This window comes from Girardinichthys multiradiatus, chromosome 19 (genome assembly GCF_021462225.1).
Source record: "Girardinichthys multiradiatus isolate DD_20200921_A chromosome 19, DD_fGirMul_XY1, whole genome shotgun sequence".
NCBI lineage: Eukaryota > Metazoa > Chordata > Actinopteri > Cyprinodontiformes > Goodeidae > Girardinichthys > Girardinichthys multiradiatus.
The window spans coordinates 28,957,797-28,985,237 of NC_061811.1; the positions used below are offsets into that span (position 1 = coordinate 28,957,797).

At 38.6% G+C, this 27,441-nt stretch overlaps 1 protein-coding gene across 3 annotated transcripts; it reads left to right on the top strand.

The window, feature by feature from the left end:
* asxl2 (ASXL transcriptional regulator 2) lies at positions 1 to 27,169 on the top strand. Of its 3 annotated transcripts, XM_047345436.1 has the most exons (13): positions 1 to 296; positions 3,530 to 3,612; positions 3,775 to 3,777; positions 5,330 to 5,438; positions 9,143 to 9,278; positions 10,366 to 10,484; positions 11,381 to 11,501; positions 15,347 to 15,406; positions 15,768 to 15,928; positions 16,110 to 16,206; positions 16,336 to 16,441; positions 18,515 to 19,253; positions 21,336 to 27,169. In XM_047345436.1, exons 1-13 carry the CDS (start codon positions 240 to 242, stop codon positions 23,151 to 23,153), a joined length of 3,609 nt encoding a protein of 1,202 aa, XP_047201392.1. In that variant the 5' UTR covers positions 1 to 239; the 3' UTR covers positions 23,154 to 27,169. The 3 variants fall into 3 exon arrangements, with proteins under 3 accessions (XP_047201392.1, XP_047201393.1, XP_047201394.1); XM_047345437.1 differs by lacking the exon at positions 3,775 to 3,777 and having other exon boundaries at positions 2 to 296; XM_047345438.1 differs by lacking the exons at positions 1 to 296; positions 3,530 to 3,612; positions 3,775 to 3,777; positions 5,330 to 5,438; positions 9,143 to 9,278 and adding an exon at positions 9,631 to 9,756.
* Positions 27,170 to 27,441: the final 272 nt, after the last annotated feature.

Below are 27,441 nucleotides of genomic sequence, written 5' to 3' on the forward strand. Positions count from 1 at the left end.
GACGGTGTATACTACACTTGTTACTTAAAGGAAAACACACCACCAGATAGTATCTATAAATACATGTGGAAACTTGGACAGACAGCCACATACAGTAGACGGATGACGTTTCCCGAAAGTCACGTGACTCTTTACAGTAAGCCCAACATGGCAGATGGAGTAGGTCCTGCACGGTGACTAAAGCAACATTTCAACTGAAACGGACAAATTAAACTCCACTCCGCCACGGGACATCCACTATGAGGGAGAGACAGAAGAAAAAGAAGGGCAGGACGTGGGCGGAAGCCGCGAAAACGGTATTCTTGAGTGTTTTATGTTCCGTTTGTTGTGGTTGTTTTCCTTGAACGCTCCCACTTGTACAACTGTGTTGATGAGTTCATGACCTGCTGCTGGAGACGAAATGTTGCGTTCACCTCGCAAGGCCTGTGTGTTGACGGTCCAAAGGCGGCTGCTGTCACAAGCAGGGAATCTCACTTTCTCTCTGCCTGCTCTGAGGAGAAAGGCTGCTTTTTAGTACCTCCTAGATGCACCCAAGCATGTCTCTAAACACACCGTTCGGGTTTCAAGCAAATAATAGGACTGACAAATCTTTATCGACTTGATTCGAATAAAGTAAGCACGAAGCGATCACGTCAAGGGTGCGTTAGCCAGGTTAGCCGTGGCTAGCTCGTGCTAAGTCCGTCAACAAGATTGATTAGTTTCAAGTAGAATACAATCAAACTGCTACTTTTACGAACGTACTTAGTTTTAACAGTTATTCTTCTATCTTCTTTATCGATGTCAAAGTAATTCTACTGCATGCCAACATGTTTAGTGAGTCTTATTAGCTTTCGAGCTAGTTGGACTAGCTTAGCATGCTAATAAGTACTTCCATATGAAAACACTCGGACATAATATCACAATTCAGACATCTTATTGGGTTGTAGGGATATTCGTAGTCCACGTATATATGTCCTCCACGTCACAGTAAATTGTTTATTAACGAGATACAGGTAACGGACAGCAAATACAATGCATATACACTTTTAAATGCGTAAAATGTAATGTCGCTGCAGGGTAAAATAAGTACAGGAACCACACAGTTGACTGTAAAAGGTTGCATAAAATAACAGCAAAATATGGTCAGCTTCACAGTGACATAGATGAAGCGCCTAACAGAAACATTATACCTCTAGAACTTGTCACATTTAGTCAAATTGCAAGCACAGACCTATGTGTACTTTACATTCATTTGGGAAATGTGAGGAAAATTATTTGTGTTTTTGTTTTTTTTTAAACAATGAAAATCTGAAAAGTGTGGCGTGCATTTGTATTGCCACCCCTTTGGTCAACCACATTTGACTTCAAAAATCTCTACCAGAGTATGAAAGTTCTGCTCTTTTTTTAGATAATAGCTCAAGCTTAGTGAGATTTGACAGAGAGAGTCTGTGAATATCAGTGTTCAATTCTTGCAACAAATTCTCAGATAAATTCTGGTCTGCATTTTGACTGGTCCAAAACATCTGAAAATGTTTGGATCTAACCCACTCCATTGTAGCTATGTTGTCTCTTGCTAGGAGGCGAACCTCCATGTAACTCTTAAGCTTTTTGTAGCCTGTAACAGGTTTTCTTTCAATATTGACCAGTATTTAGCACCATCTATATTCCCATGAAGTCTGACTTGCTTTCCTGCTTCCCACACCATGATTCTGCCGCCACCATGTATCACGGTGTGGGCTTTTTATTGTTTTATTTTAACAATGGCTTTCATCTTGCCGCTCTTCCTTAAAAGTCAGATTTGTGGAGTGCACAAATAATGTTGTACCAGGAAATTCTCCCACCAAAGCTATGGATCTCTGCAGCTCCTCCACAGTTATTAAGGTAATCTGATTACCTAGGAGTTCCTGCTTTCCTTGCCCGTTAGGTTAATTAAGGTGGACTACCTTGTCTTCATAGTTTTGCAGTTCTGCCAAGCTCCTACCATTTTCAGAACTCTGCAAGTTTTCAAAGCTTGGAATGATGTTTTATAACCTAATCCTGCTTTAAACATCTCAACAACTTTATCCCTGACCTCTCTGGTGTGTTTGTTGGTCTTCGTGATGCTGCTTGGTTACTAATGTCTCACAAACCTCTAAGACCCTCAAAGAACAGCTGCATTGGTACTAAGATTAAATTACACCCAGATCCATTTACTTGTAAGGACAATAGGTTGCGCTGGATTCTGTTTAGGTGTATCAAAGTAAAAGGTGGTGAATACAAATGCAGGCCACACTTTTCAAATTTTCCTTTTGTAAGGTGTTGAAATTTATCTTTTTTTCTTCCAATTTGCAATGATGTGATGTGCTTTTGTGTGTTGTCGTATCTAATAAAATCAGACTAAAATACATTTTAGTTAATAGTTGTGGTAAAAAGTGGAAAAGTTCAAAAGGTCTGAATAGGAACTGTATGTCGATCCTTGCTACTGTTTTAAGATAAAGCAGTTAAAAAACAATTTTCTCACAAATGTTAGCTTGGTTTTGTATAGGAAAACACGACAACAAATGCAATGTCATACAAGCCATTTATTACCAAAACATTATGCAAAGCAAACAACAAGTAATTTAATCTCTTCAAATAATGCATCAAAATATAGAATGAAATGGCGTTTCTCTTGTCCAATGGGTATCAATAAAGTCAACTTTTCCTTTAGATATTACAAGATCAATAGCACCTGGGAGGGGAGCAGCACCTGCCACATCTCCAAGCAGCAGAGGGAGGGTTAGATATCAGTCTAATTCTTTGCTCAGCAACAATGTTACATTTAAACTCCATGATAACCAGCGGTTGCATAGACCAGGAGATGGTTGTATTGCTATAGTCGTTTCCTGCAGGTCAGCTGTAAGCCAGACATGGCTTATGGCTCCATTGCCCAGCTTCTCTCTCCAGGCACACTGCATTCTGTGTGTTTTCATTTGGCTATATGTAACTTATATACATCTAAATTACAAAAAAAACAAAAAAACACTTTTACCCATTCAATTCCTCACCAGTTTGTACTTCCAAGTCGTACCCAGCCATTACCAATTTGTCAAGACTTAGTAATTGGTACTCAAAACCCCACTCATTAGGTTTAGGTATTCTTTTACATTTATTTATCTGTTTCTTCTGGCTGGAATCACTATTAATGTTTTGGAAACAAACCTTCTGTTTGAATGAAAATTATTTTAAATTTATGTTTGCCAAGGGTATAAATAATTCTGGAGGCTAACCACACCATTACATGCCCTTATATTTAACAATGTCGCATTGGTTCATTTCTTCTGGTAGTTGAGGGTTATGGTGTATTATGGCAATAAATATTCAAAAAGTGATATATATTTTTTTAATTTTGATAAAATACCACATTTCTAATTTATTTTGGGTCCATTTTCTGTTATTGCCAGCTTACTAATTTACAAAACATAATTGACCCTAATCCAATAAAAATAACAGTGAGTAACTTTGTGATTAAGAAGCTGTTTTCTGTATTAATTGTGTTATTTATTGCTTTTGTGTGTTTTTATTATTTTAGGTTTTGGAGAAATACCCTAATACTCCTATGAGCCATAAAGAGATCTTGCAGGTGATCCAAAGAGAAAGGCTTAAAGAAATAAGGTAAACCTGCGTTCTAGGAGGCACTTTTACATGAAAGGCAGCACTATACCTTTCTCTCTTTTAATTCTTTGTTTCATGATTTTTTTCCTGTTCATATTCACAATTATTTTACTCAATAACTGTTTAATTTCTTTTTGTTTCATTGTCACTGTTTTCATCCAGAAGGTAAGAAAAGACAAAGATGGCCTCCCCCAACTCACCACCCTGTCTTAATAACCTCACTGCATTTCCCCATATTTGTTCAGATTTACCTTTTGCATGTTAACAATAACTTGTAGTAGATTCAGTTGCAAAGAGAACACGCTACATGTATTTAGCTTTAGTGTGACACCCAGCTGCATAGACGCGTATGTGGACATGTTTCCCTGTTGTCAGGAGCAAACAGCCGGAGAGGCAGATTCTACAGTCTACACAATATTTCTGCTCAACACGTAGTCTTTTATCGTGTTGTTATTTAAGGTTTTTATTTTATCTTTGAACCTGCGGCTCCTTGATTAAAAAAAAATTTTTTTTGACAGTTTTGTGTTTATTTATTTTTTATTTCTGGTAGAAAAGGCTGCAAGCTCGGTTTGCGGAACACGAAAAATAAAGCTTTACTGAGAAGATCGGTTTTCTATGCTATTCTTCTAAGCCACGTTTCTAATGTAAAATATAACGCATTATTGGAAAAATGAAAGAGATTTCCCCAAAACAGGAAACTGTCAAAACACGTTTCATTTGTGCTCCCGACACCAGGGAAATAGATCCTTTCAGGGGATCTAAATTACACCAAACACCAAACTGGGCAACGCTATGGTCTTTTTCTTTCTCCAAACTTTATTAAAAACAATAAAACAGAACAAGAACACAGAAAGGCGTACAAAGGAAGGAAACAAAAAGGATTCAACCTAATTAACAAACAAAATTAAACAAGTATATTAAAATGTTAACAAAGATGACCAATTTTTAAGACTTTTTTTTTACTGTTGCTGTCCATTATTGAGAAAATATAATGATTTATGTACAAAAGTAATTCAATAAAATGTGGCTTACAATTGGAGAACTTGGGTTTATGAATACCGAATTTGGACAGTAGAAGTAGCGGGTTAATATCATGAAGGTGAGATTTGACTGTCAATTTCTGTGGAACCAAACGACATTCCTCCAGCATCGGAAAAAATGAGGGTAATAAATTCAGAAATAAAATGTGAAAGTTTGCTACAAAGATGTTTTGTAAATGAATAAAACCAGAATAAATTAATAAATTATTATTGTTTCCCTATTCACAAACAGTACGATTTACATTAATATAGTCTGAATGTAGTGGCTAGTTGGATAGAACCTATGAAGCATTTTAAAAGAAACATCCTTTACTTGTTCGTCAAAAAGAAGTTTTGTGATAAAAGCCAAACTCTGTCCCAGCATATTTTCCACAAAGCAAGATGCAACGCTCCGTTAGACACAATATACATTTTTATGTCAGGAAAGTGTAATATTGATAATGTGAGTTGCTTTTAATCATTAGCTCTGAGTCAAATTTATGCAACTGATTCTATGTGAAACGCAGAGCAGATTTCCTACCCTGACGTTATTCTGATCCAGACTGTCACGAGACCTGATGCATGAAAACACTTTGTTCTCAGACATCTGATCAGCCTTTACCTATTTCTGTTTTTAAATAGCTGCTTGAACTATTGAAGACGATACTTATAATTTGTGGTTTTCTCTCATCACCCAGTGGAACCTCGCCGCTGGCATGTCTGAACGCTATGTTGCACACAAACTCTCGTGGTGAGGAGGGGATCTTCTACAAAGTTCCCGGCAGAATGGGAGTCTACACACTAAAGGTTAGTTCGACTCAAAACACTTTGCAGAACGGTCACAATCTTCCAGTTTTTCACATGCTGAATTTTAACATCAGATGCAGTATATTGTTGTAGAGTCAGTGAGTCTATGTAGCTTTAAATCTAAATCTCCCGTGAACTATATCATCGGTTTGTTGTGACGTGTTTATAGGGGGTGTAATGGCTCACTTAGTCTTGTTTCACATACCTCGGTTTTGTGGTCACATTTCAGTATGGGAAAGTACAACAGGAAGAATAAACAAATGCCAAATAATACTTTTCTCTGAACTACATAAATAACCTCTTTAAAAACAGAAAAACAAACCACTGTTAGTGACGAGGCTTTTAGGCAGCAGTGTGACGGCTACCTTAGAACAGGCAGAATGTGTCTGCTTGGTAACTGTAAGGGATGCAGCGATGGATCCCGCTCACAAGGTGGGCAACAGATAACCCACACAATATTTTAATAATTTTTTTAGGGAAACCTAAGAAAGCGACATTGTTTTTGTATTGTAACAATTGAATAAAGGTTGTAACTATAACTTTAACTTAGAGCCAATTGGAGGCTCTGGAATAGACCCCAGTTTAGCCACCTTGTTAGTAGCTAATGGTTAGCCAGCTGCAGCAGACTTCTTAAAGTGCCTACAAATCGTTTATTCACTGTCACTGTTTCTTTTTTATTGAGGACCAAAAGTCCTGCCACACAAATGATTAAAAGATGGTGGAGGCTGTTTTAGGATGAGGAGTGCAAACAAATACAGGCACATAATCATAAAAAACGTTGCTGTCTGTATTTAATTCCATCTTCTTCTGTGAGTTATCCAAAAAAGAAAGCTTATACTCTGGAATGTCAGAAAAGTTGCCTGAAATAGTTGATTGGATTTTTTTTTAATGTTAATATTTTCTGATAATGGGTATTAAAATATGTGACCATCTGTGTTTCAGTCCAGTTTCTTAACTGCCCCCTCTGGAGTCACAACACCTAAAAGTGTTAAAGGGATTTTAAGCAGAAAACTGCATTGGTTTTAAAGCATTAAAACAGCTGTATATCTTGATGCTGGTTACCAGCACATGCTTAGTTTGTTGCAGTTATTCTACCCTTAGATTTACACCAATTAAAAGCCGATACGGAACTAAATCCCATCTCCCATTGTGAAAAAATTAATAAAACACTGGCTCGCTTACTCACTTACAGGGGTTGGACAATGAAACTGAAACACCTGTCATTTTAGTGTGGGAGGTTTCATGGCTAAATTGGACCAGCCTGGTAACTAGTCTTCATTGATTGCACATTGCACCAGTAACAGCAGAGTGTGAAGGTTCAATTAGCTGGATAAGAGCACAGTTTTGCTCAAAATATTGAAATGCACACAACATTATGGGTGACATACCAGAGTTCAAAAGAGGACAAATTGTTGGTGGACCTCTTGCTGGCGCATCTGTGACCAAGACAGCAAGTCTTTGTGATGAATCAAGAGCCACGGCATCCAGGGTGTCAGCGTACCACCAAGAAGGATGAACCACATCCAACAGGATTAACTGTGGACGCAAGAGGAAGCTGTCTGAAAGGGATGTTCCGGTGCTAACCCGGATTGTATCCAAAAAACATAAAACCACGGCTGCCCAAATCACGGCAGAATTAAATGTGCACCTCAACTCTCCTGTTTCCACCAGAACTATCCGTCAGGAGCTCCACAGGGTCAATATAGACGGCCGGGCTGCTAGAGCCAAACCTTTGGTCACTCATGCCAATGACAAATGTTGGTTTCAATGGTGCAAGGAGCGCAAATCTTGGGCTGTGGACAATGTGAAACATGTATTGTTCTCTAATGAGTCCACCTTTACTGTTTTCCCCACATCTGGGAGAGTTACGGTGTGGAGAAGCCCCAAAGAAGCGTATCACCCAGACTGTTGCATGCCCAGAGTGCAGCATGGGGGTGGATCAGTGATGGTTTGGGCTGCCATATTATGGCATTCCCTTGGCCCAATATTTGTACTAGATGGGCGCGTCACTGCCAAGGACTACCGAACCATTCTTGAGGACCATGTGCATCCAATGGTTCAAACATTGTATCCTGAAGGCGGTGCCGTGTATCAGGATGACAATGCACCAATACACACAGCAAGACTGGTGAAAGATTGGTTTGATGAACATGAAAGTGAAGTTGAACATCTCCCATGGCCTGCACAGTCACCAGATCTAAATATTATTGAGCCACTTTGGGGTGTTTTGGAGGAGTGAGTCAGGAAACGTTTTCCTCCACCAGTATCACATAGTGACCTGGCCACTATCCTGCAAGAAGAATTGCTTAAAATCCCTCTAACCACTGTGCAGGACTTGTATATGTCATTTCAGTTTCATTGTCCAACCCCTGTATGTATTTGTACAAATGTGGATAACAGGTGAAATATGAAACAAACTCACTGATTAATATTTTCTTATTAGCAGACCTGATGGGTACAAAGTAATTCTTATTTCCATATAAGGGGGGCACGGTGCGTGGTGTGGAGGCTGTGAGTCCCCCATGCAGCTGTGCGGGGATCCAGGGATCAGATGTCAGAATGGATAAAATGGTCCAGGATAAATGTGAGAGAATACCTTCAGAGTGCAACGTTTTCTTTTGTCGCCAATGCCTTGATTTTTCTTTCTTCTCTCACTCTGAATCAGTTTACTGTAGCAGTCTCTAACCCTTAACCTCTAAACCTGAACCAAAACCCTCAAAAGGGGGTTCACAGTATTAGGAATGTACTTTGTTCCCTATGAAGCCGATTGGTCTTAGACAATTAGTGACTATACCAGAAAAGATTCTAAATAGTTAACTAGTACAAGATACACTTGCAGAGCAGTCATCAAGCTCACCTTTAGGTAAATTGTTGCAGCTGTTTCCTAAATAAAATATCCAGCCCCATGAAAGTGCAGTGTAAATATTTCGTTCTCCCCTGAATAGATTGCGGTTAAATGACCTGCACTTACCTCAGGTTCATCACGTAGAAGACAGCATCAGGTTGAAGTTCTCATAAATGTAAAGTCCACTCCTGATTGAATTCATCTGAACACGTTTATGTGGTGACCCGTATAACTCATCAAAAAGTGCCAGTGCAAATGATTTTTTTGATGAATGTGACAGTAAGAAATCTAGACTGAGAATTTGATCAGACAAATAATGAATAGCTGATGTGAATCCTGTGTTTTATGTGTGTGTTGAACTCATAAAGCCCCTCTAACGTGTTTTCTAATGGAGTAAAGACGGAAATTCAATCTTGGAGACTCACCCCTCCTCCAGCTTCACCCAATGGCTTCTCCGTGCGTCTCCGCGCCAACCAATCGGCTTCAAGTCTGCAATAATCTTCAGCCAATGATCCTTCAAGGCTCCGCATTTAAAGTCTCCCATCCATGGATCTCCCAGCTGTCAGTCGAGCTTCGAGCCTCCTCCACCCCATCGCCTCCATCGGATTCTCAGTTCCATTACCATCAGGCCCCCTCTCCATCACCAGTACCAGATCCGGGGGGAGACAATTCTAATTCTAATCCTAAGACGTTCATCAGTTCATGCATTATCAGCATTCATGTCTTCCTCTGGGGTCTGAGCGCCAAACAAATAAACATCCATTGTGTAACTTCTCTAATCGCATTTTGTGTTTTCTTATTGTGTCTCTACAGGATTGAATTGTGACTGTATGTTCTTGTTTTTTTTTTGGTCACACAGAAGGACATCTCAGAAGTGGTGAAGAAGCTGTCAGAGGAGGGCTCTGATGAGAGCAGTGACAATCTGTCTGACTCCCGAAGCTCAGAGAACAGCACCGTACCTCCAGAGGGCAGGAGAGGAAGGTGGATGCGGAGAGGTACTGTCTCCTGCTTTTGGGTAGAAGTTGTTTTGATCTGACCTTTAGAGGGTAAACTACTGACTGTTTTATGTTCCAGCAGATCAAGTTTATTTCAGTTTGAATTTGAATTTAACACAAATGCGGCTTTAATTTTGAGCTCTTGCTCATAAAACAGCAACAGTTTTGTTTTTTTCTTGTTATTGCTGTTCAGTAAGTGCTTAACAGGAATAAATTAAGTATCAAGATAAAACGTATCCGGATTGTCACGCAGCTCTTTTTTTTTTTTTTACTGATTTTAGCTGATTGGGTACTGAGATGTCTTATGTCAGTGAGCGTTAACGCCTCTTCTCAGCTGTTGTTAAGCTGTGTTGCACAAACACAGGAAGCCAGCTAATATAACTGTAGACAAGCCTAAGGAAAGTGCCTCCTCCAGAAGATTAGATCAAATCGTTCTGTATTTCTGGAATACACTGAGAACCCAGCATGATAGCGAAAGGTGGGTTTCTTTTCTAAAGTTCATCGCCCATAAAGTGTTCCGCCTTCACCAGCAGACTGTAGCCGTTTTTACTCGTTTGTCTATCGTGTTGTTGTGTTTTTTAGTGTTTGCTTTTTTGGAATTTTTCTAAGATTCAGTGCAAGTTTCAAAATTGCTTTTCTTTTTTGTTAAGTGGTAATTATTTTGTGTTTTATCTGCTACTTGAACGTTTTGACTGTTGAAACAGGAAACTGAATTTTCTGAGTGAGACCCGTGACCACTTCCTCATTACGCATAATCTTGAAGCTGCTATTAAATAAGCTACGTTTACATCTGAGAAAGAGATCTGATCCTTTGTTATTGAGCTAATAAACATGAAGAAGTCTGCTGCTGGAACTGAGGTGATGTGTAGAAAAGTTGTTTACCTGTATGAAAAGAGAGCTTAATAGAACCCTTGCTGAGATGAACCCATTTTTCATAAAGTGATATCTTATATGGGTAATGTAATCTCCTTCTTTGTGCAAAGGATTGGTTTCAGTTTCAACAAAACAATAGCCCAGCTTGATGGTTTCATACTCGCCTCAGGAAATGTAGGTTTGTAACCTCTGTTTTCCTCCTTTTCTGTTATAGTCCCCTCTAAGCTGCAGTCACAGCCATCCTCTCCGCAGCCCCAGTGCTCATCGCCTCCTGTCCCCTCCAGTAAACTCATCTCTCCCTCGCAGAAACACAGCAAGAAAGCACTCAAACAGGTGTGTTTTTTTTTAAAAACGTAGTTTTTACAGTGCAGTTGGGTTGTTTCTCAACAACATGTACATCACTGTTTTACTTGTCACCAATGAAACATGAGTTCCTGCCACACCCTTTTATTTAAATAGTCCCATAGAAAGACCTTCCACACCAAACCACACCACACCACCCCACTCCACAAAACACAAATACTTCCTGGTTAATGTATTTATTGAATTGTTCTGGTTTTATCTGAATGATGTGCAGTGTTAGTTTCCACTTCACATAACGTTTTGCATTTAGGTCAGAAAATTCAATTTTCCTCATATCTGGCCTGAACACCTTCTTCCTCGTGCTTTTCTTATCCTCTACCTGACATCTAGATTGGACTTCTTAGGAAATTTGTTTTGAATTGTTGAATGTGTAAATGAACATTTGTCCTTTCAAATATTCTTCCACCTGGGTTGTGGATCTCTGCAGCTCCTCATGAGTTACCATGGGCCTCTTTAAAGGGCAGCAAATACAAATGCATATCCTACTTCATAGATTTGTATTTGTATGAAGTTTTAAAAATAATATATCTTTCCACTTCACAGCTATGCACTACTTTGTGTTGGATTAAATAAAATCCAAATACAATATTTTGGAGTTTGTTATTGTAATGTGACAAAATTTGAAAAAAGTTTAAGGGATCTAAATACTTTAGCTGGGCATTTAATGTTTTCAGTCAACCTGCTAATATTTCAACACAGAGATCTTGTCTTTTCTTTGGTTGTTTGCAGACGATTCTTATGTATGGAAATCATAGCAAGTTGTGTGCCGCATAGATTTGTGCCGCGTAGGCACAATACTCATGAGTTTGAGATAAAAACACTTAATTGATTTTACATGTTTTTTTTTTACGTTACTCTTCTTATAGGCGCTGAAGCAGCAGCAGCAAAGAAATCAGCGCAGACAGGGTGGTATGCCAGCCATCTCCAGTTCGAGGCTGCTACTAAAGACCATTAAAGACATGGCAGAAAACATTACAACAAAGACGGGTAGGTTGGAACTATTATACTGTCACAAACAACACCAATTGTTATTTGTACTGCATATTTAGATAATTTTTGTTCCTTTTGCATTACCGTATTTTCCGCACTATAAGGTGCACCGGATTATAAGACGCACCTTCAATGAATGGCCTATTTTAGAACTTTTTTCATATATAGGGCGCACCGGATTATAAGGCGCATAGAATAGAAGCTACTGCAGTCAAACGTTTGACTGGGGTTGCGTTATGCATCCACTAGATGGAGCTGTGCTAAAGAGAATGTCAACAAAACAGTCAGATAAGTCAGTCAGTCAAACTTTATTAATACACTACAAACCAGCGTTCTGATAACTCCATTCACTCTCATGGTAAGGTCTCCTCTACATAGAATTCTATTGAATAGAGCCAACCGCACGTTAGGAATGCATTGGAGTCTATGAAGTTGAAGTTGAAATCAAACGTTAGTTAAAACGTGAAAGGAAACTTTTCCCTGATTCAGTAAACACGTAAAAGAAACAGTTTGATGCACTAAATCAAACGTTAGTACATTCAAACGTTATACACACACAAGTGGTGTTGGACTAGGAGTAAGCACAGTACAGGTGTTTACCGCTATTACTTCGGCGACACCCCTGACTACGGTAGCCGTAATGCTGCAAGCGGTGCGGCTTTGTAGTTTACCAGTCGTACTGAAACATTTTGACAGAGCGCCGTGTACAACCAGTATGAATTAACCAATTAACCAATTGATCCATATATAAGGCGCTCCGGATTACAAGGCGCACTGTCATTTTTTGAGAAAATTAAAGGTTTTTAAGTGCGCCTTATAGTGCGGAAAATACGGTACATTTAATTTCATAAAATTACACATTTTCAGTAATGACTATGATGCTGTTCTTGTAGGTTATCATGTCATTTTCTTTTATATTAAAGAGCTTGTGGTTTTATCCCATGCTGACTTGTATAAGGTTGTGTAATGTGTATGTGTCTCGTGTAATGCGTGGCCTCAAGTAAATTACAATCTAACTTTGTATTTCCATGCCTATGATACTGTAGCAGACTTTCATGACCTAGACACATCATATCAATGTGGATATATTCACCACGCTGGCGTAACTTATGCAAGTGTTGCTCAAATGTCACAGCAATGACGTGATAATGGTGGTGGTTAGTCTCTTACTGTTATGACATACTTGAATTGATGCTTGAAGTGGCATCAATCCAACGTGTTATGTGATTCAAGTAGCTAGAACATGTTGTTTGACCACTTGGAGGGAGTCATACTTTGAATAGAGCATTGAAAGTTTAGCCTGAGATATGACTGTTTTCCATTATTACCTCCTCAACTCACCTCGACATGGTTCGGGTAATTTTCCATACCAATGGAGTATCACCTTAAAGTGGGTGGGGTCATAATTGCAAATCGGCCCGAAAGATGATTTGTACATGACCAACCACCGTCTAGTCACCGCTGTAGTTTCTCATCAGCCACGAGCACAGACATGTCTGCACCTCATCGTTGAACGTTGGTTTTGATCTTAGTTTTCCGTTTTCCTTAATGCTAGGAATACACTCAGTCATTGTTGGGAGTTTTTAAAAGTGGCGGGTTTGATTTTTGTAATACAGTCGCTCTCATGACTCAACAGATGACGCTACCCCCTAGCCAATCAGTGACCAGCAGTCTTCTGACCTCACTTTTTCAGCTCGACTGCTCAACTGATTGGTTACTAAAAAAGGTGCTGGTACCAAACAAGTAACAGTTCCTGAGAGCAAACTCTGAAATCCTAGCCGAGTAGGTACTAATGGAAAAGGGGCTATAGTCAGGTGATCATTTAATATGGTGGGGTAATGTACTCTGTCCTGACAGAGAAGCACACTGTACATTTTACACCCTTCATCTCAATACGTAAACCACGTATAAAAGGAGGGAACATCTTAAATGACACACATGCTTAATAAACGTGGAGTTGATGTTTCACAAAAAAAAACGCTTCATTTCTTCACATTGGTCCCCTTTCCACTGAAAGCCCCAGGATTTGTTTTACCCAGGTAACAGTAATCCCAGGGAATCTCCTACATTCTTTTTCCATTGCCATGGACCATTTACTTAAATCAGCCCAATGATGTATGGCGAACTTGTGAAGAAAACTGCACTACACCTTCCGTCCAGCAAATGGCATTACTCCTTTACTCCATTTAAAGGACAATTAGTTAATAAATGTTGTTTTTTTGTTTCAACTGATGAATAATAGATGAGCAGCTTTAGAGGTATACAATTTATTAATTTATTACATTATTCCTTAAGTTGCTCTGGATCCATAAGCAAGAATGTTTAAATCATTATTTTACATTTAAATTCTTACAAACCTTGCTGCTTTAGAACTACATGATTCATTTATAATAACTACTAAATACTGACTAACACACTTATTTTTTTTTATCATCAGCTAAACTCATTTCAGATAACTACAGACATTGTTTTTAGTAAGAATTTTATTTATTAGAATGAAAAAAAACTGATAATCGGTCCAGAAATATGGGGAATTAATACCTTGACTGTCTAATCATAACCAAATATTTATATAAAGTAGAAAATGTGTAGACAGTGGAGTAGAGGGTATCAAGACATGAAGAGGATCAGAGCTTCTGGGAATCTTCATCCAAACCTGGAACTGGGGTTTCTCCTCTTGCAGAGCTGTCTGCATAAAACTATGAAAGCTTCAAAATATTAGATAAATAAATATAAGAGATAAATCTGAGTTCATACCCGACTAAGTTAGGTTTACATGAAAAGACAGTCTTAGGGAAATGTGTATTTTTTATGTACATGGAAAATTTAAAGTGCTCTGATCATCAGCACTGCATTAAAACATTTGTCTTACAGAACTGTTGCGAACTAGTTCATAATTAAGGCCAACATTAACTTAAAATGTCACAAATTTACGCCGAAAAATATTCTGTTTTATTTTCTGGTACTTATGGTTATTCACCGCATACCTACTAAACGCTTTATAATAACTTTCAGCCGCCACAAACAGATACCAGGTAGTGGAAAATCCCAGAGTGCCGGGTCGAGATCAGGCAGCGGTTAGTGGAAAAGTCTGGAGGATCTGACTGCACAGATGAAGTTTTGGGATCTGCTTTCTTGCAGAAAAACATCTTAAAACTACATTTATGTGACAAATTAATGGTATAAAAATTAGAGGTGCGCAGATTGATCGGCCCTGATCTCCTTAATTTTGGGTGATAGCTGATATTTACATGTGAAACCGATATTCCACCGATTTCTACCGATATTATGCACCTAATGTGCAAGTTTTGTTTCTTTTTAAAATGTTAAAAATGAAAGACTAAGGGAACTGCAATGCTGTAAACGTTTCTTTATATTTGAGAGAGCTACCTCATGTGCAGTTAAAACAAGCTTGTATTGTTTCATGGGTATTGTTCAGTGTTTTTGAATAAAATAGGATTGGAACTTTGAAGGTGTATTGTGACTTTATAACACCTAACAGTGTCTGTTATGAAAAAAAAATCTGAATCGACAGGTCAGCCTTTTTAAAGATGTGTGGTTGGTGATCGGCCAGAAAACGGCAAATGTGCACCCCTAAAAAAACGATAAATTTGTATACCAACCTGTGCCTTTATGGAAGCCGCTGGTGCCATGCTTCGATGCACACAACCCCACCCCTTAAACAAATCTTGGGGAAAGCTGAAAAGACCATCTCCAGAGTAGGACCATTTAGACCCACATAAAACCAAACTAACATGATAGGATGGGAAACACTGAGACTGCAGATTTACAATAAGTTGTCCTGAAAATTCACAAAGTTTTTCTATATTTTGTCCAAGCAGAGTTGTGCCACCCTGTCGTACCCAGAAAAGTTCCCCAAAGGTCCGGTCGCCTCAGTGCAGGTAGGTCAAACAATAGGTGCTTTATCAACTAGGATTAGCAATTGGTTTGACACTTTCTATGGAATAGAAAAATAAATTGATTAGTTGGCCTAACAAGAATAATCCTACTGCAGTTACATTTTCTAAACACCGCAGAGCTCATGTGACCAAGCTGATTTGTCTATGGTTGTTAAATTTCTGTCAGAGATATAAAAGAGCTTGGAAATTTGTAATGTACAGATCAGAAGATACTATGTCACTGATGGCTTTAAAGATTTACATTGGAAAATGTACTTTTCACTTAAGATATTGATTGTTAAATGAAAAGCTGTTATTTCTCAATTATTCTGTGTTCACTTCTATTTCCTGTTTTGTGTTTAAGGGCAAATAAAGCGTACAAAGTGTAAAATAGACGTGGAAACACCGGACTCTATTTTGGTTAACACCAATCTGAGAGCACTCATCAACAAGCACACCTTCTCAGTCCTGCCTCCTGACTGTCAGCAAAAGTTGGTCAAACTCCTGCCTGAAGTTGACCGACAGGTGACTTTTACATTATACACCCTCTTTATACCTCTGTTTTATTGAGGATCGCTATACTGTATGTATATGAAGTTTTGCCCTAAATGTAGTTTACTGACTCTTGAGACTGCAGTCAATGTTCCAATGCAGTGATGGTGATTATTGAAAGATTAGTCATCACAATTGTGCCTCTTCTCAACAGGCTTGCTTGGACGGCCTTCTGAAGGTCACAAGCTCTGCTTTAAACAATGAATTCTTTGCATCGGCAGCACAGTCTTGGAAGGAGAGATTGGCTGAAGGTTAGTTGCTTGGCTCCCAGTTGATAACAGCATTCATTTCTCTTATAAAGAAAACAAAATACATCTCCAAGGTGAGCTTGCGTTGCTTTTTCTTTCTTCAAAATGAAATGAAGATTTCTCCTTTTACAGGGGAATTCACACCAGAGCTGCAGCTCCGAATGCGTCAGGAAATTGAGAAGGAAAAGAAAGTCGAGCACTGGAAGGAAGCGTTCTTTGAAAATTATTATGGGGAAAAGTAGGTTCTCTTGTATGAGTGGAATTGTTCATAATCATGTAATTATCAAATCCAAATGACATTTGATTGTTTTGAAAATGTCTTTGTTAAGGTGTGACCGAGACAGGATACTCACCCCCCCCAAAAAAAAGAATATTGATCCAACTCATTTAAGAAAAAGTAAAAGTCCTAATCTAATACTGGACCTCTTAAAGCCCCAACTTGCAAGATACCGAATACACTGTAAAGTTATTAAAATCAATCTCGTGCATAATGGACATCTCAATGGCTCCAAAGAAGTTTAAAGTGCTAAAAATCAACTATTTTCAGTAGTAGGCATGGGCCATACACCCATACTAAAATATACCAAGAGATTCGCTGTTGCTGCGCATTGCCTGTCAGCTGGTTGAAAAGTGCACTGAGCTGACAAAACCACAGCGGAATATTGAGCTGATATTTCTTCTATGGTTTTGCTTTGGTCTGTGTATCAAACTCAGAAACACCAATGTTATAAGTGTTCTGGTAAATGGGTTTTTTGTCTTTGCAGCAGTTGGAAAAACTGCTTTTCTGTTATTAATAGATACCTCGAGATCAGAATCAGAAAAGCTTTATTGCCAAGTACGTTTTTGGACATACAAGGAATTTGTTTTGGCGTAGTCAGTGCAATACAATACAAATTAAACAGTATAAACATATCTACAATATAATATAAATATATGTGCACAGTTTTAAGTGAGTGAGAGTAAATATAGAGCAGTATAAGATGCAAGAGCAATACAACATTATAGAAGTTTCACAATTAACATGCAACCACACACCCCTCCATAGCAGATCACTTTGCCCTTTCCCATTATACAACCCAATCGCCAAGATCGTTCACATTTTGCGCGTTCAGATCATGCAGCTGGGGTCACCAAAGGGGCGTGGCATACAACTCTCTGCCTACCTCTGCACAGAGCGCTGAGCTGCGTCTCGGGACCCTCATCTGAATGTTTTAAATTCAAGCAAAGTTGCTGTGTCCCATCCTTAGCATGTTATTATCTTAATCAGATTCTGCTGATTAACGTTTTACTCTGGTCCGACGGACATTAGAGGATGAAAATGTTTCTGTTATGTACAGAACTGCAAACTGAGCAGCTGCTGCTGATGTCTTTGCTTAGTGCTTCATACTCACTTCCCAGTACCACTTTATTCAAACCATTAACATAGGTTACCAGTTGATGACCACCACATGACCACTATGTGGATCAGGCGAGTAATATTGTAATATATTCCAACCGTTCAGCTGATTGTGAGGAGTAGTAAACAGACGTAGATTACAGAACAAAAGGATGATTTGAAACATGTTTTTGTTTCAAATGTTCCATTGTTCATCCAGAACAAGGAATTCACTCCCATATTCTGCAGGGTTCTTTTGCCTTATTGCAATCACTTAAATCATCCTTTCCTTTTTTAGTGCTTTCTAGGAAGTGTTTTGTGTAGGGCTGAAACAATTGATCTCATCAATCATGATTAGTCAGTTATTGAAATAATTGTCAACTATTTTATAATCGTTTACTGGAGTATACAGACTGTCTAAAACATGCCATTTGCAGAATAAACAACCCACTCACAACAGTAATTAGGCCAAAATTGTACAAAAAATATCTACATTTTGCATAAAAACTTTTGTCTGTAAATATGCTCTATCCAGACCTCCTCAGGTAGCATAGATTTAGCTTCACCTGGTTCAAATTCTGTAAAAAATCTTTTATTAAACACCTTTTGCAGAACAAAATCGGAATTTTGGGTTTTCATTAGCTGTAAGCATAATTATCCAATTTAACAGAAATAAGCACTTAAAATGAGTTTTAATTTCTGAATTGAATTATCGAAAAATACTTTTCAGTAATTTTCCATGTTTTCGGATGTGCCTGCATTTGCTTTTACTTGTACCTGAGGAATTGCTGTTTTTTGTCACAGTAAGCATGAAAGCCTAAGATTGGTGTTCTCATATCTAGAAGGTACAGAAACGGGTGTCATAAATCTAAATATCTGTGATTTAATGGTGGAGAACAAAGTCGCTGAATATTTCTCTTCTCTCCTTCTGTACAGTTCAGGCCTCAGCTATGAGGAAGCCAAAGAGCTGATAAAACCTGATGTGAATAAAGAGCCTATCAGGCGCCGGTCTCCTGTTGGTCAGACAAATCCAGCTCCTCAGGCTCTGGAGGACAAAAAGAGCATCAAGGACTGTATTCAGACTGATGCTACCACTAAAGACAAGAAACCAACTGAGAAACTGCCGGAACCTCCGAAGGAGCCACCCAGACACAAAGAGACCATCCCCACCACAGAGCCCATGAAGACACGGCGATCACATCATGCAGAGGATCGAAAGTTGAACACAGCTGCACAGACTGGGCCAACGGCAGCCATGAAAACACCAGAAGCTGAGAAACTGACTGAACAGAGCTCAAAAAGCACACATCAAGAGAAGCAACACAAAGAGGATAAAGAGGAAAAGAAAGCTGAACTACCCGAGTCGCCTGTGAAGAAAAGCCTCCCACTAAAGGCTTGTTCAGATATAAAAGATAATGAGCTGGTGACTGTGGTTAAACCTGCTCCGGATGACGAAGAGGTAACCGCAGAGCCCACTGGTGGCTCGGATGCCCAGAAGAGAAAATCACTCAGTGAGACAGAAGGTGAAGTGACACCTGAGAAAAGACCTCGTTTGTCTTCCGTTTCCTCAGTGTCTTCGGTCTCCTCTGCATCTGCATCTGCATCTCCATCAGCATCATCCATATCCAGCCCGGCCACGCCATCTCCGACAGGTCAAAGGGTCCCGCCTCTCAAGGTGAGAATACATACAGTCTCCATGTAATGAATGTTTCCTGAAGCACCCTTTGTGGCTTGCGTCTTTAAAGAGGATGACATCTGTAGTTACAGGGCCCTATCATAGCCCTCAAACTTTCTCACAGTAAAGTTATCACGTACAACCACTAACTTCACTGTATTTCATAGGGATTTATTGTGATAGGCCAACATAAAGTAGCATAACATTAAAAGGAAGAAAAAAAAATGTTTAAATTTTTTTTATTTTCCCTAATAAAATCAATGGAGCATGCAATTGCATTTAGTTTCCTTTATATTGATATCCCTAAATAAAACCCGGTGCAGCCAACTGCTTTCAGAAGTCAGCTGATTAGTAAATCCAGTCCATCTGTGTGTAAGTAGTAATCCAGCTGTCCTTCTTTGGACCTCAGGAGTTTGTTGGAGAATATCGATTACCGTATTTTCCGCACTATAAGGCGCACCGGATTGTAAGGCGCATAGAATAGAAGCTACTGCAGTCAAACGTTTGACTGGGGTTGCGTTATGCATCCACTAGATGGAGCTGTGCTAAAGAGAATGTCAACAAAACAGTCAGATAAGTCAGTCAAACTTTATTAATACACTACAAACCAGCGTTCTGATAACTCCATTCACTCTCATGGTAAGGTCTCCTCTACATAGAAATCTATTGAATAGAGCCAACCGCACGTTAGGAATGCATTGGAGTCTATGAAGTTGAAGTTGAAATCAAACGTTAGTTAAAACGTGAAAGGGAACTTTTCCCTGATTCAGTAAACACGTAAAAGAAACAGTTTGATGCACTAAATCAAACGTTAGTACATTCAAACGTTATACACACACAAGTGGTGTTGGACTAGAAGTAAGCACAGTACAGGTGTTTACCGCTATTACTTCGGCGACGCCCCTGACTACGGTAGCCGTAATGCTGCAAGCGGTGCGGCTTTGTAGTTTACCAGTCGTACTGAAACATTTTGACAGAGCGCCGTGTACAACCAGTATGGATCAACCAATTAACCAATTGATCCATATATAAGGCGCTCCGGATTACAAGGCGCACTGTCATTTTTTGAGAAAATTGAAGGTTTTTAAGTGCGCCTTATAGTGCGGAAAATACGGTACTGTAATTGAAACAATTCACTTACCAGATAGCTCATGGATTGGATGGAGGAGTGGTTTATGATAACATCTGCAATCCATGTAGAGGATGAACATGTGGACAAATGGGCTCTAGGCCCGTATTCAAAAAAGAATCCTCAGACTAAAAGTAGCTCATATTGACACCATTCTAAGAAAAATTGTAGAATTTCTCGATTAGATACAATGCCGTTTTTGCAGGTCTTCCCTTTTGCAAAGCATGTAGAAGTCTTTAATTGGAGCGACAGGATGGCAGATATAATGGGAAAGTGAATGGAGCTAACTACAGGGCAGTCCTGGAAGAGAAGCTGCTAGAGGTTGCAAACAACTCAGACTCAGACTTCATCTTCCTGCAGGACAGCAACCTTAAATGTGAACCAAGAAGTGTCACAAACATCCATGATGGCCTTGCAGGCTGATATGAGCTGCTTTGATCAAACTCAACAGTAATAGTTTTTGTATTTAGCATTTTTTTCTTTGAAATGTTATTTTCAGTAGGAATCCAGCTGTCCTTTTCAGGACTTCAGAGGTTTTATGGAGAAAATTAGTGAACAAAAAGCATAATGACCTAAATGCAATTGAGAATCTATGGCAAGCCTTGAAAATTGGTCTTCATAGACTCTCTCCTTTCAATCTGACTGAACTCCAGCTGTAGAAGAATGCAATCCAATCATTTTATTCTCACTTCATAAGTCTACACTTTGTGCTGGTCTATTACATAAAATACAAATAAAATATATGAGGCTTGTAGATGTAACCAGGTTAGGGAATAATTTTGCTAAGCTCTGTATCTTGGATCACTGCGGTTTTCTTAAATGTATTCTGCTGTATTCTCTGTTAAATGCCTACTGCTGTTGTAAGAATGTGTTTGTAAATCTGTAAGGATTTTTTGTTTCTTTTATTTGAACTCAGAAAATTGTCAAACATTGCTCTCTTCACTCTCTTTCAGATCCCAGTGTCACGAATTCTTCCTGTCCCTCTGTCACCAAGCCAAGTATCACCAAGAACTCCCCTTCATGGCCCACTCAGCAGCCCAGGGCGTACTGGAGCTCGCACGTTGGCTGACATTAAAGCCAAAGCTCAGCTTGCCCGAGCACAGAGAGCAGCAGCCGCCGCAGTGTCATCTGCATCAAAGGGACCAGTGCCAGGCCCGGGGCCTGGGGGAGGTAGCAGTAGTGATCACAGGCAGCCATCACCCAGCCTTAGCCTCAGCCCAACTTCCCCACATGCCTACACCAGGTTACCAGCTGCAGGCAGAAACAGCGATCCGTCCAGTGCGCTTTCTCCTCCGTTTAGCGCAGATCAGTCTCCGATGTCTCACTCAAGAACAGCTGATGACAGGCTCAACAGACATTTTGCCGGTACAGTCAGTACAGGGCTACAGAGCATGCAAAGGAGCGCCAGTGCTTCAGAAGAACTTTCATCTGTGCAGGCTATGGAGGATAAGAAAGCCCCACCAAGTACTGTGCCATTAACCAGAAGCAGTTCTTACATTCCTGCAAACAACCCCCTTGTGACACAGTTGCTGCAGGGAAAAGAAGTTCCACTGGATCAGATTCTCCCAAAACCCCTATCCAATGTGGAAATGAGGGTGTCAAACCTGGCTTCTGGAAGTAAGGGGAAAACACAACATTTTGTTGTTCACAGTGGAGATAAGCAGATGGCTTCACAAACCAACACAGCTGGGCGAGCTGTAGGTCTCTCAGATTTCGCAAAATATCACAGGGGGCTTCCTGATAAGGAAACCCAAGAGCAGATCCTGCAGACTCTAATGCAGAGGAAGGCCCAACAACAGATCCAGCCTTCTGGAGGTGCAGGGCCGCAGCCCACACAGCACAAAGTTTCACAGATGATACATGGGGAGGAGTGTCGGGAGCAGTCCAGAGTTTTGGTTGGCTTTCTGGGCCGACAAAAGATTCCCAGGCCTGCCATGACTGGGCATTACCTGCTCAATGTGTCTACATATGGCAGAGGATCAGAGAGCAAAAGACTGCAGCTGTCACTCTGTCCCAACAAATGTGTGTCTGATTTAAAAAGGGAAAGCACAGAAGGAAAGGAGGCTGCTAAGAAGGAAGAACTAGTCAAAAAAGATTTCATGTCCATTACTAGGGTAAAAACTGAGCACCAGGGATGTTCAGTTACCAGGTCTGACAACACAGCAAGTTTTCAGCATTGCTCCAGCATAAAGACTGAGCCTGGATCCGAGAATAATGGAGCCGGTGGTGACAACAGCAGCACCAGTGCAAAAGCCAAAGACACCAGCCCTTTTTCTCCGTCACATCGAAGTCCCCTCGAACTCCGCAATAGCAATCAAGGAAACTCTGAGCCATATCTTACCCACATGGACCCAAGTCACCAGCTGCCGACTGCCTTTCAGAGAACACTTGACAATCAGGAATCCGCGGTAGCCTCAAGCTACGGCGGCACTATCAGCATGTCTGTACCTCACACTCTTAACCACAACACTGCAGGCACCGGCTCTTCCACATCGTCATCGGAGGTCAACGGTGGGGGAATCTGTGGGAGCGTCATGTCGTTCTCAGTGACTGTCACCACGATACCAGCCGGTCACATGTTAGACCACGGCAATCAGGGTGAGACCTCGCATGAGCAGTCGTTTATCGAGGGCTCCAACATGGAGGACGTCCAGTCTAAATGCTACTGCCGACTGAAGGCAATGATAATGTGCAAAGGCTGTGGAGCCTTCTGTCACGATGACTGTATTGGCCCTTCAAAGCTGTGTGTGTCATGTTTAGTGGTACAATAATTTGAAATTAATAATAACTAAGTGACGTAATGGTTTCATTAGGCATGGGCCGGTATGTACAACAGTAATATCAGGGTATCTTGGAGAAAAAAACAATTGAGAACAAAGTGTTTTTTTGTTGTCTATCCATTTCAAGAAAAAGTGGGAAAGTAAAGTAAATTTTTTTTTGAAGAAAACAAGTTAAAATGTCAAGGAAAAGATCAAAATGGGACAGTCAAAATGTCAAAAATCAAAGACTTTATCAAGAAAAAGTTATAACGACAAGAAAAAAACTAAATGTTAAGAAAAAGTTAGAAGAATACTCTTTCAAAACAAGAAGAAAGTCAAACTTTAGAGAAGAAAGTAGAAATGTCCAAGCAGAAAATTATACATTTTTAAATAAGAAAAGAAAAAAAAGTTAATGAGATTAAATTTCATTAAACAAAGCATCGGCACAAAGATCTATTATTTTTAGCCTTGTGTGTTAAGCTGTTCTAACAAAACAGCAGTTTCAGCATGTTGCCTGCTCTTCTTTCAAATATTATATCCACTTTACTCTAAACATTTTGACTTGAGCCATAAAATAGTTTTTCCATTTCTTTTCCATACATTGTACTGTTTTTCTCAACATTTTAAATAAAATTAAGAATTTACTTTGGATCTTTATACTCAATATTTGGACTTCAAATTTAGTTTGTCCTTCATTTAACCCTAGTGCACCAATAGCCGGTATGACATTCTCACAGTAAGCTTAAGGAAAAACAACACATTGTAATTGTATCACAAGGTCTACAGAAAAAATTTAAACAAGAATGTTTAACAAAATCTAATTGCTTTTATTTTAAAATTGAAAACAAAATATTTCTAATGCTGGTCAAATAATATAATGATTTAAATATATGGATTATTACAGTTGTAATACTATAAATATTTATTTTGATTTTTCTTCATTGACTAAACCAAAAATGTTAAATAAACACCCCCTTAATTTAGTAGAAGTTTTCAAGTACTTGTGAAGAATACTTTTTGTGCTGCTGTTTCAGGGTTTTTTATTTTTTTAAACCATTTTGATTCAAAGACCTAGATGAGTTTAAAAAAATAGCTTTAGTAGATTTAATAACACACCTAACTAATAACTGACTCATTACAAATCTTGGGTTTAATATAACTTTGACAATATCACTAGGTGTTTCTTTTAGCTCCTGCTTATCTAACCAGGTGAACACACATTGGACTGGCCATAACCTTAGCCTTCAGCTAAAGTGGAACCAAACAACTCATAAGCACTGAACTTTAGCCTTGGGTATTTTTCCTCTCAAAAGTATTACATGTTTTAAAATCAAACTGTAGGAGGTCTGAGTGTCATGTCATGGAGTAGTTGAAGGCTGCCTAGATGCTGCTGTTGTTTGTTCTAATAAGTTAAATTAATAAGGGTGTTATTGAAACACTTAAATTCTTCAGTTTGTTTTGTTTTGTTTTAACAATTATTGACAACTGGTTTTAGCCAACAATTAAAATCCCTTTTTCGAAACTCACCCTTAAATCTAAACCTTCCCATAACCCAGGGGCAGAATGACATAACAAGAACGTTTTTAATAATTGTTGCTGCAGTAGTTTCCACATCATGACTGTAAGTGTTCTAGGTAATGTGAACTATTTCCAAACAGCTACATTTGTCTTTCTTTGAGGGAGAAATGTGTAAGAGCCGTTTTTTTTTTTTTTTCCAAATGGGAGACGGCCCCCTTATTATATGGTCCAGAGATACTCTGTTCACTCCAGCAATTTTTCTGGCGTCTCATCAAATAAAATATAAACCCTACAAACATGATGACAAATAATGTAGATTTTTAACTTTTAGTATACCTTGATACCGGTAACCTGCCCATGCCTAAAGTTTATATGTTGTTGAGGCACAAAATGGCATCAGATTATTTAGAATGAATACAAAATGTGGTGAGACATATTAAGTGTTCTACGTCTGAAACAGGCAGGATCTGATCACTGTTGGAAAAGCAAGAATTTACACTGGATGGTCTTGTTTTTTCATTCATATATGTTTTTAGACTTGCCAATCAATTCTCAGTCAGTTTAGTAGTCTGTCAGATATGAGAGATATCTCACATTCAACAAAGTTTGCACTCAGCTAGATTAGTCTATATTTTTATAAACATGTGTATAGTTTTTAAAAATAAGGAGGGAAAATGAATGTTGCTATTTTTAGGACTTCATGACTGTTCTTGTGTTGATACTGAACTTTTTATTTTTGGGTTAATTTGGGTCATTTGTGAGAAATGGCACCTGAGAAAATCATGGGTTGTAATTGTTAAACTTTTTGAAGTTTTGCAAAAGTCTGCCCATGTGGATTGCACAAAATAATGGTATCAAACCAATCCAAACCAAGGCCTGCAAAGCATCAAGATGTAAAGTTGTAACTCAGGATAGCACTTAAATTCAAACAATTTAAATAGAACATGCTTTAATCTTCCCTGTTCAATTTTATCTTTATCGGAAAAAAGTCTTATGTCAACTACTACTGTTTAAAGTCACAGTTTCTCTCCCTAAAACTGTTGTGTTCATCAAGTTTCCCATAAATAGTTTTTTTAAATTGTTATTTACGTGTATAAACTGATAAGCTGCGGCTAAAAGTTAACAGAAAAACACTCAAGGCAAAGGGAGAAAATGAAGACCTTTCTTTCACTGTAAATATTAGATGTAGGTATTCATTATTTTTTGTGCAGCACACCTTACTTAACTATATCCAATTTTTTAGTACAAAAAGATATTTAACAATGGAAAGAAAAATGTTGTAGTCAAATGATTGTAGGTTTTCTAAAATGATCTGGAGGTACAATAGTCACAAATTTATAGATGAGTATAACAGTTTACCTCTGACCTTCTGCCATAAAATGAAACCCCTTCTCTTCCATTTTAAGATGGTGTGAGGTGTTGTAAGCCTAATTATTTGCAATCACCTTTGTGATGTAGAATAAACTACGTTTGTTATGATAACACAATGTAAGTCCTTACCTAACGCCATATGATGTGCAAAAGGATCAGTGGGAAGTTGTTAACTCATGTCTTTTATTTCTACTAGGGAATAAAAATGAAATATATTTTATAATCTCCAGGATGGGCTAAATGTTCCTGTTTTATAGCCGTTTTTTTCAATGGTAAAATGCCAAAGCCACCTTAAAAATCTAAAATAATCAGAAGTTGTTTGTAATCTTAGTCTTGGTAATCAAAGTAATATATTTTAATTAATATATTTTAATATAAAAGAACTATTTGCTATTTTTTGGGACAAAACATGGTATTTACTATAGTAATATATTGCCTGTCTTTTTTTCCTATAATTTTGTGTAGACAGGACAGACCACCATAAGGAATGATTTAACTTTGTGTCTGAAATAGCCCAGGTATATCTGAAATTCTGTGTGAACAAGTCAATCCATTTGTCTAAATTGTTCTATGGAGACTTTGTATGTGTTCATCCTTTGTCTACAATTGTGTCATTACCTTGGTTTTATGAACTATATGGCAATCTAAAATTTTAGGTTAATCAATTTTTATGTTTTTTTCTTGAAACTGGATGGTCATGTCTGTTAAGTTTGGGTTTCAGAGTAGTTACAGATAGTTACACGATTTTATGTGAAAATGCAGGTCTTACTTGGCTAAATAGAATTACAGACATCTGTATTTACACAGTTAAATTTTGGGACTGGATTGCACTTCAAGAAAGGCAGCTGATGTCCTTGTTGACGACTGAAACGTGCATCAGGCAGCAGTCTTTATTATTTCTGAACCTACCTGTTTGTATACATTCAGATGAGCGGTTAATCGAGAAATAACTGGGTTGAGGTTACTGATTCCAATCACCATTTTTCAACTGTAACATTTGTCACTAGTTTCATTTGTTACACGTCTGTTTCATTCTGTGTCCAGTAAAACTCCAGTGAATGTAACATGGTAATCTGCACTTGTAAACAAAATGTATTTTAAAGTTATAATCTATTATAAATAAATAATACAAGAAATTACTCTGATTTTACTATTTAACATTTGGATGATAATCATTTCAGATAATATTTCAGTAAAAGTTGGAGTTGAAAGTTATATTCTGGAAGCATGAGGTGCAGAAACTGAACACAAGCTTTCCTTAAAATCCTTGAACATTGATTAATATCATTTCATGGCATTCCTAGAAGAGCTAAATAGTTTAGATGTTTTCCAACCTGGTTTTAAAACTTTACACAGAACTGAATTGAAGACTTCACCGGGCCGGGACTCGAACCTGGGCCAGCTGCGTCAA